The sequence below is a fragment of the Gossypium arboreum genome, chromosome 4 (assembly GCF_025698485.1).
Source record: "Gossypium arboreum isolate Shixiya-1 chromosome 4, ASM2569848v2, whole genome shotgun sequence".
NCBI classification, from domain to species: domain Eukaryota; kingdom Viridiplantae; phylum Streptophyta; class Magnoliopsida; order Malvales; family Malvaceae; genus Gossypium; species Gossypium arboreum.
The window spans coordinates 27,596,705-27,606,851 of NC_069073.1; the positions used below are offsets into that span (position 1 = coordinate 27,596,705).

The 10,147-nt window shown below is 28.7% G+C and overlaps 1 protein-coding gene across 1 annotated transcript; it reads left to right on the forward strand.

The window, feature by feature from the left end:
- Window positions 1-409: 409 nt before the first annotated feature.
- Window positions 410-9,792, forward strand: LOC108458698 (glutamate receptor 2.9-like). Its single transcript, XM_053026885.1, has 5 exons — window positions 410-1,016; window positions 6,852-7,993; window positions 8,089-8,401; window positions 8,508-8,911; window positions 9,139-9,792. The coding sequence occupies exons 1-5, from the start codon at window positions 713-715 to the stop codon at window positions 9,226-9,228; spliced, it is 2,253 nt and encodes a 750-aa protein (XP_052882845.1). The 5' UTR covers window positions 410-712; the 3' UTR covers window positions 9,229-9,792.
- Window positions 9,793-10,147: the final 355 nt, after the last annotated feature.

Consider the following 10,147-nt stretch of genomic DNA (forward strand, 5'->3'; position numbering starts at 1 on the left):
ATTTTCATTTATATTATGTTTTTATTTTAAATATTATCATATAATTATATTAATTATTATTATTTGTTTCGTTATAAACTCAGACTCTTTTTTAGGTCTTAGATTGATCTATCTCGACCGTGGGCCTGGGTCTGTCTCGGACTTGGATTATTTCAAGCTTGGATCTGCTCGGGTTTGGATTTTTCTCATATTCAAATTCTTTCAAGCTCGAATTTTATGGGGGTCATATAGTTACTAGTTTGAGTTTTCTTGTATTCAAATTGTTACAAGTTCGAATTGACACAAATAAATTTATTTTATCAGCTCTAGCTTAAAGTACAATTAAAATATTTTTAGATTCCTCCATAAATACAAACTTATTTATTTGGCTAACAATAAAAGCATCTAAGCCAATGAACAACTTACATACTACAATTGCTAGAGTAAGAACCTAAATTTTAATTAGTGGAAAATGCGATTCATGATAGTTAATTGTTTATGACACTATAATCATAAAATTATTCTAATTGAAATGTAAGTAGAAACAGCCTGGTACATTCAAACGAAGACTTTTCACAACTCGTTTCTTCTTCTTCGTTTCGTACACCAAAGCCAACGCAAATTGCGAGTCAAACATGCAGTCCTAAACACTGTCTATATAACTTCAATCAAACTAGCAATCAGTAAGAAACTCTTAAACAGCCCCTCCGAAAGTACTGTGTAGTCTGTCCCGATGCCAAAATATTCCAAGCACTGCTTTTCCTTTTTTCCCTTCCTTCTCTTTTCATATGTTTTGATTGGCTTCACCATAAAGTTAGAAACTGCTAGCAGTAGTGGACTATACGGAACCAGGGATTCAACCAGGTTAATGTATAATATCGGTGTAATTGTTGATGTGAACTCAAACATGGGTGCTATGGCCAATATATGCTTGTCGATGGCTCTTTCAGATTTTTATGCCAAACATCCAAGTTATGAAACCAGATTGTCTCTGCAAAGATGGGAATCGCTTGGTGCCGTTGCTGCAGCGCCAGCAGGTAAGTTTGGGACCTTCTGTCATATAATTTTCCATCACGGATAAAGATATTTTAGTTTTTATTTTATGGTGAAGTACCCTATTCACATAACTTTTAAAATTTTTATTTAATCACTAAATGATTTGAAATCAAAATTTTAATCATTAAACATTAAAGTGTTGATGCAGGTTTTTTATTGGTCTAATAATAATTTTAGTTTTCTAAAATTTACACATTCTATCAATTTGACTTTAAATATAAAAAATTTCAATAAATTTAACCTTTAATATTTACAGAATTTAACATTTTAACTCCGTAAAAATAAATATTTTTCAGAAAATAAGTAAACTTATGCATCATATAATAAGCTAAACAATGAAAAAAAAAGTGGTATGTACAATAAAACGGGAAAATAAAAGGAATGAAAGCTAGCACCTTGCTAACAAGCAATATTTTTGCAGTCAAATAGGAGAAACTAGAAACGAATCATTTTTGCCCCAACTGAAACTGCTTCTTTTAAAATGAAACTTGAGCCCACAAATATTATATATATACATAAATCCTTATATTAATTTACATTTTGCTTTTTAGAGGTGAATATAAACTATAAAGTATAATGCAATTATCAAAAATTGAATTGATGTTTTGATAAAAATAGTAAATTAATGCTAATTTTTTAAATTTAAATTATTTTTATATATATTTTTAAAATACACAAATAATTAAATCAAATTCAATTATGGTAGCTAGAAGTCGTTTTTAATTTATTGAATTAAATTTTTTAGATTGATCAACGAACGAAATTACAAAATAATTACAAGTTTTATTAAAAAGTTAAATTAAATTATATTAAAAGGAAGGTATTGTCTTTTCCTTGGATAAGGTAGTAGAGAAATTTGAGATGAGATCATGGTCATCTAGGTGGCGACGACTCAAAGAGTTAACATGATTTAATCTGATTAGACAAGAAATGAATAAATTATATAAATCTTAAAACATCAAAACTGATATATTTTGTAAACATTGAATATTAAATTTATTGGTTTTTAAAATTTGAACTAAAAACAAAGGACTAAATTTATTAAAATTTTTATTTTTAGAATCAAATTGATATAATTTGTAAATATTAGAGGTTAAATTTGTTTTAGACAATAAAAAAGCCCATATAAATATTTCCATCAAATTTTATACGATTAGTGATAAAAATATTTGATTTGAATAGTTTAATAATTAAATAAAAAATTAAAAATTCCATCATCAAAACAATACATTAGTAAACATTTCTATACTTCACCTTAATTTTATGATAAACTAGAATTAGGCTTAATCCCACTTAATTATTTTCTCCATCTTCTTAACTGAAGTGATTGCAAGAAGTTTAACATCATAAATGCCGAAACCAACAAATTTATATAAATTACTACAGGCTTAGCAAGTGGATTGAGTTTGAAACCTAAACTCGACACTATTAAAAAAATTTAAATAATATTTATGAATAAATAAAAATAAACAAATATTTACTAAGCAGACTCCATTCTTTTTAACCCATCTCACATTTTAAATAACAACAATAATTAATTACTTTCTTTTTACTGATAAATACTGTTATTCTTGTAATAATTTAAAAGTTGTAGATTTAAGAGTAATGAACTGTATAAATTTTGATTTGGTGAGAATTTTCATGAAGTGGTAGGGTTAATTTAGGAAAAGAAAAGTTAAATTCTAGAGAGGTCCATGTACGGTATACTTTTTGCAAATTAATCCATCTAGTCCTTAACTTTTGAAATATATGTTTCTGAAAATGATGCAATTTCTTTTTATTTAACTTATTCTGTTATATACTTTTAAAATATGTAATAACGTGTCACATACATTTTATATTTTTATACAATTAAATAAATCATGCATATTTAAGGATTGACAAAATTGAGAAAATTGACTAATATTTGTCAAATTAAAAAATATGTTATATCACCACATATTAAAAAGATTATCATGTCAAATTATTTTCCTAAACTAAGGAATACAAATCAATATCAAAATTGAAAATACACATCCAAAATAAAAAACCCATATCAATTTTTTTAAATAGGCAACCAAAAAACTAAAGTTTGACTTGAATAATTTAGTTTATTTTAATTTACGAATTCTAATCTGGTAGCGCAATTAAAATTTTCCTTTTTCTTTACTAGTATGTATCTTGACTCACAGTTAGTATTAGATTAATTATTTTTTAGACTAATTCTAGAGTGAAATTTGAAGCTTGAAATATGTTTTAAGTTTTTGTGATAATTTATTTCACATACTTTTGCTTTTAATAATTTAGTATATTTATTTTTAAAATTTAAAAGTTTAAATTTAATTGTTAATATTACTAAAATTTTTCTGTTAAATTTTATGTAGCATATTGAAATTTAAAAAAATATTTGGTAACTATGTTAAGAAAAATTCTAATGTATCTAAATTTAACGAAAATTTTAATGTGCTAACAATTTTAAAAATAATCATGTCAATAATTTAATCAAAAGAAAGTATTCAGACTAATTAATAATATTACAAAGTTAAGATATTGCATTATGTCAAAGATTAAATTTTAAATTTAAAATTATATAAGAATTGATTTAAAAATAAAAACAAATGACTTTATATATTTCTTATACCCATTCAACTTAAATTAAAATTTTTATTCACAACCATAATTCCTATTTTTTTCAAAGTTGTAAGTAAAATTATAATTAGAATAAAATATTATAAAGTATAATTAGATAATATTGAAATATATATATATATATATATATATATATATATATATTCAACGTTAAATCAACATAATTCTTAATTCTTAAAGGAATTCGCTCATGGTAATATTTAAATTATAATAAATTTAAAGAAAATCCCCGTATAAGTGCCTCATCTCAAACCATTGTCGGCCACAATTGACAAAAAACCAAAAAAAAATCCACCATCACATAAATGTTTGCGGTTGACAAAGAAAAAAACGAAGTCTCCCTCATAATCAATCCAGATAAAAATATTGTCTATGCCCATACATTAGTAAACACGTAAATAGCCGATGAAGTCATTGATGAGAGTTCGAGTCCCGTCCCATTCATCTCTCTCAAATTGTTTACCCAATTTACAATGATAAAAAAACACGCACATAATTGCATGTATTAAAATAAAGTTTTAATACATAATTTGGTATCTAAATTTAATATTTTTGTTAACGTGTTGTATGTGTTATTTTTATTTAATGTGATATTTATATTTGATAGAAGTTATATATTTTGGTATTTGAAGATAACAACATTAATATTATTAACTAATTATTAACTTTCATCAAATTAATCATAGAACACAAATTAAATCATATACATCAAATTGTATTTAACATGTTAAACATAAATTTAAACAAATTCACAATTAACATTAAATTTATTTTAACAAAATCATGAAAAATTCAAACCTAGATAGCAATTAACTTTCATCAATTCAACTCTAGAACTCGAATTAAACACTAAAAGCTAACATTGATACCTTTGAGCACCAATATAAATATTTCATCAAATACAAGTATCAAATTGAACAAAAAAAACATAAATACTACATTAAAAATTTATCAAACTCAAGTACGAAATAATATATCGAGCTTAAAATAAACTACGTTTTCCTCGACTTGTGATTATATTAAATAAGATTGATTTGATATTTATATATATATATATATATATATATATATATATATAAAAAATCAAAAAGGAATTCATAAAAAATTTAAGTATATTTTTATCCTTTAAAAACTCCACTAACAATAGATAAAATGTAACCCTAATATAAAATAAAAACTACAATTCAGATTGCTACAAATTGGTATACAAATGTCATTGTCTTTAACAATAGCTTAATAGAGGAAAGATACTAATGAAAGATAACTACTACTAACCACATATTCATCATCTTGATCAACCACTAATAATTGCATCCTAATCGTCCACTATTATAACCCTTTGATGACAAACTCTAATTAACCAACTAGGCACTACCAAAGGCCCATAAAAGACTTTGTCACAGTCACATTAGCTATGTACAAAAACCTGATCCTAAATGGTCTATCCTCCTCCTTACCATCTCTAAGTCCTATCTCACATTCAATATCATTTTTCTCTATCTTGATAGAATTCCCTTATAATGGTTCTGAAAAGATCCGACGACACACTTGACTCAATAATTCTCGTATATTTGTCATAGCATAAGCAGACCAAACTGTCGTAACTTTCAAAGAAATAGGATGGAATTTTATTCAGTTACAGGCTTTCACTTAGGATGTGCTTGGTTGGGGTGAAAATAGAGGGAAAGAAAGATGGAAAGAAATTAAATTTAGAGTTTGCTTGGTTGGAAAGAAAAATGAGAGGAAAGAAAATAGAAGGGATGCTCATTTTCCATCAAATGTATAAAAATCAATTCCTCCAAATTGGAATCTTGAGAGGAGGGAAAATGAGAGAGATGTGTATGTTTGTTAAGAATTATACATTTTTCAATTGTTTTATTTTCTTTCATTTTATTTTTGAACTTTATAAAGCAATGGACGGAAGGAAAATGTAATTTTCTTTCTATTTTTCCATCTCACCTACCAAGCACACTTATAGAAATAAAATTTATGTTTTCCATTCTTTTAATTTTCTACCCCTTCAATTTTTCATCCTTCCAATTTTCTTTTCACTCTACCAAGCACACCAAGTAACGCCTTAGGGTGTACTTGGTTGGAAGGAAAAATGGAGGGATGGGAGGAGCCGAGGAGGGGTTGGAAAAGTGGAAATAAAATAAATTTTAAGTGTATTTGGTTTGAAAGAAAAATGACAAGAAATAAAATAGGAGGGATGTCCATTTTCTATTTTAATGCATAAAAATCAATTCTTCCATGTTAGAATAATGAGAGGATAAAAAATGAGAAAAATATGTATGTTAGTTCAATATTATGCATTTTCCAAATGTTTTGTTTTTTCCTTCCACTTTTCAACTCGACAAAGCAATGGAATAGAAGAAAATGTATTTACTTTTCATTTTTCCATCTCTCCTACCAAGTATACTTATAGAAAGAAAAATTATATTTTTCATATTTCTAATTTTTTGCCCTTCAATTTTTTATCTTTCCACTCAAACAAACAAATCCTTAGGGTGTTTAACGGGTGTCCTCCACTATGTGTATCACCAAAAAAAAGCTTTAGTAAGATGGAAAGTTTCATTTTCTTTAGGTGAAGTGAAAAAAAAAGAAAGGGTAGTGTTAGATAAATTGATAGAATTTTTTAAAACTAACCTAATTACCTGACATGAATTTAATGGAATATATATATATATATATATATTCACTCAAAATAATTCCCGTTTCTTAGAAGTGTTTTCCCATATTTAGATATAATTTTATGGGAAAAATGAACATTGGTTGGGAGAACAATTATTAGATCATATGGTCAATACATAGTTTTTTCTAATGAGTTTGTAAGTATAATTACTCGTCAATCACAAGTATAATACAATCACAAACAACAAATACCTAAGTAATTACAACTCAGTTGGCTGGTAGATTGGAATAAATTGAGACTTAGACAATTTAAACTCATAAGAAATCCAAAAGAAAATTCACATGATAAAACTCAAGCTTAAGAAACTTTGTTTTGTAAATCTCAACTTTACCCTCAAGTAAAGGTCTACTTCACTTGTGTTGGTTAAAGGATGGAAATGAAAATGGAATTCAATTTATACAAAGGTTAAGGTGGATTTCCCCCTAAAAGAACCCTTTATAAATCCCTTCTCTCCAATTTATACCATTTAAAACTTACGATTATATTCAAAATGCAGTTGGATATCTACCACAGACATCAGCTGAAGCCTCATGTGCAATCCAACTTGGAGACAACCATTCTCCTTCTTATAGTCCTTTGCTTATCAGAACAACCATGCCTGACTTTTCTCGCCTAGCAGAAGCTACGGTTTCCACTTTGGAAATGTTTGAATGGAACAAAGTTACACTAATATATGAAGACATGGAATTCAGTAATTCCATCATCCCCTATCTAACTGATGCATTAGTGAACAAGGACATTCAACTATCACACAAGATTGCAATCCCCATCTTTGCAGAAGATTTTCAAATTTTAGACAGGCTTGAAGTGCTAATGAGCTCGCAAAGTGAGGTATTTGTGGTGCACATGTCTTCAAATCTTGCGTCTCGTCATTTCGTAGTTGCAAACAAGGAAGGAATGATGGGCAAAGGATTTGCATGGCTTGTGACAGATGGTTTATCCAACTTTGTAGATACCATGGATCCTATAGCTATTGATTCAATGAAGGGTGTAATAGGCTTAAGGCCTTATGTTCCCAAGACGAGAGCTCTTAAGAACTTCAGAACAATATATAAAAGGATATCCAGCATGAAGCAGAACAAGGCTGCAACTAAGCTAAATCTTTTAGGTTTGTGGCTTTATGATATAGTTTGGGGATTAGGTATGACAGTGGAAAGAATAGGCAATGTGAATTCTGGCTTCTTGAAGGAGATGAATGACAGAACTTGGTTAATAGGAATCTTGAACCCTAGTTTTAGAGGGATCAGTGGGGTTTTAGACTTGGTGAATAGGCAGTTCCAACCTTCGGTCTTTGAAATTTTTAATATAACTGGAAAAAGAAATAGAGTGATTGGCTATTGGACTAATGACCAAGGAATATCTAAAAATAATAATTCAACTTCTCGGAACACCCCGAGAATACTTCAGGCAGAGGAACCAACGAGAGCAAAGTGGACAATAGGGGTTCCAAGTAAGAAAGGGTTCAATGAGTTTGTGAACATACGGTCAGGGAATAAGAGCAATGATGATGAATTACCAGGGTTCTCTATAGAGGTTTTCAGAAAAGTGTGGGACTTCGCCTTACCTTCCACCACTAGTTATGAATTTGTAAACATTAATGGAACTTATGATGATTTGTGTTGCCAAGTTAAGTACCAGGTTTGTTCTATTCCCCTTAATTTTATTTGTCCAAATCACATTTGTTTAAAGTGCAATTTCTTTATGATGATTCTTATTGTTGTTGGGAGTTATAGAAAATCCACGCTGCTGTGGGAGACATCTCGATAGTGGCAAGTAGGACAAATTGTGTTGATTTTACATTACCATATTTGGAAACCGGGGTGGCCATGCTTATAAAAGTCCGACACGATGGGCCAAAAGACATGTGGATATTCTTGAAGCCTTTAAGTTGGGATCTATGGTTGGTAATCATCGCCATCTGCATTTTCATAGGGATTGTTGTTCGAGTTTTAGAGCGTCGTGAAAATACAGAATTTAATGGATCAGCAAGAAAGAAACTCAGCACAATTTTGATGTTTCCATGCCAATCTGTGGCTATTCCTCAAAGTAGAATACCTTTCTTACTTCTCTTTCTGGCTCTTTTCCCCCCTATATTTCCATGTTTATTCAATCATTTCATAGACTTGATTAATCTGATTTTTTGGGGTAACAGGAGATATGGTAGTAACCAACGGCTCAAGATTGGTGTTGGTGGTATGGATATTTTTGGCCTTAATTTTGATGCAGAGTTACACAGCAAATTTATCTTCAATCTTGACAGTCAATCAATTACAGCCAACAATCCCGAGTATTAAAGAACTGAGAAAATCTTATGTTGGTTACCAGAATCATTCATTTGTAAAAGGCTTCCTAATAAATCAATTAGGGTTTCAGGAGTCTATGCTCAAGCCATATTGTTCTGTTGTTGACTACCAAGAAGCATTGTCAAAGGGATCTGAAAATGAGGGAGTTTCTGCCATCTTTGATGAAATTCCCTACATTAAACTATTTCTTGCTCAATATACTACAGGCTACCTCATGGTTGGGCCCACCTATAGAACAGATGGGTTAGGATTTGTAAGTTACATTTTCCCTTTCTAAACATCTATCTAGTTATGATTATGTAATTGTTATCTAAGCTATCAAGTTAATATCTGATAATCAAGCTTCTATCCTCCTTGAAAGTATATCCAGGTCTAAAGCATATATGCATCTTTCCAATCTAAAATATATGCATGCAGCATACTATAATGATGGAATCTTTTATTTTAAAGTCGTATCTTAATATTATATAATAATTTCAGGCATTACCAATAGGGTCGCCAATGGTTGCTAATTTCTCGAGGGCAATCCTGAATTTCACTCAAGGAAAATACATGAATTCATTGGAGTAAAAGTACTTTGGCATGGTATCCATAGATCAAGACGAGACTGGGGCAGTCTCTTCAGCTAGCCCCAGTCTTACTTCAAGGAGCTTTGGTGGCCTCTTTATCATTATTTCCATCATTGTCCTTTTAGCCTTGCTTAGCTCAAAAATCCATATCTTGCGAAGGCTCATCCAAAGATACATCTTTAGCAATTCTGGTGATATTTCAGGATCAAGAGTTCAACCTTCAGCTGACATTACTGCTAGTATTGCTCATCCTCCACAAATCTACAACGTTGAAGAAAATCACAATTCTAACCAGAATAATACAGATGAATCTATAGAAGAAGCTATACTGGAAGGTCACTCATCATAGCATGCAGCTAGCTCAGTACATAAAATTTCAGGGCATCATGAATGTATGAAATGATTGCCATATCCATTATTAACATTTCACTATATATATATATATCACTAGTTTTTTATTGTATGTCATTTAATTATTTATTTTTTGTATAAATTTTGTAATGTTTGATAAATAAAACGGTTACAAAATTAAAACATAATAATATATGATTTTAAATTTTGAGAATATGATAATTGATATTAAACTGGATTAAAAAGAATATTTTGTAATTTTTAAAACATAAATATTATATTAAATTGTGTGAAATTCTATTTTATATATAATAAATTTAAAGATGTTATAAAAATTTATTATAATAAAGTGAATGTCAATCACGATAAGGTTTTTTATACTTTAGGACCTTATTGTCCATTAGAAGTAGAATTTTATTCTTTTTATTTACTTATAAATATAGACTTTAGAAAAGTATTGTAAATATTTCTATTGATGAATAAAATAAGCACTTCTCTATGTTCTTCTATTTTCTCTTGTTTTTACTCTTTTTATTATTTATTTTATAATATGTTATCAGCATAGTTTT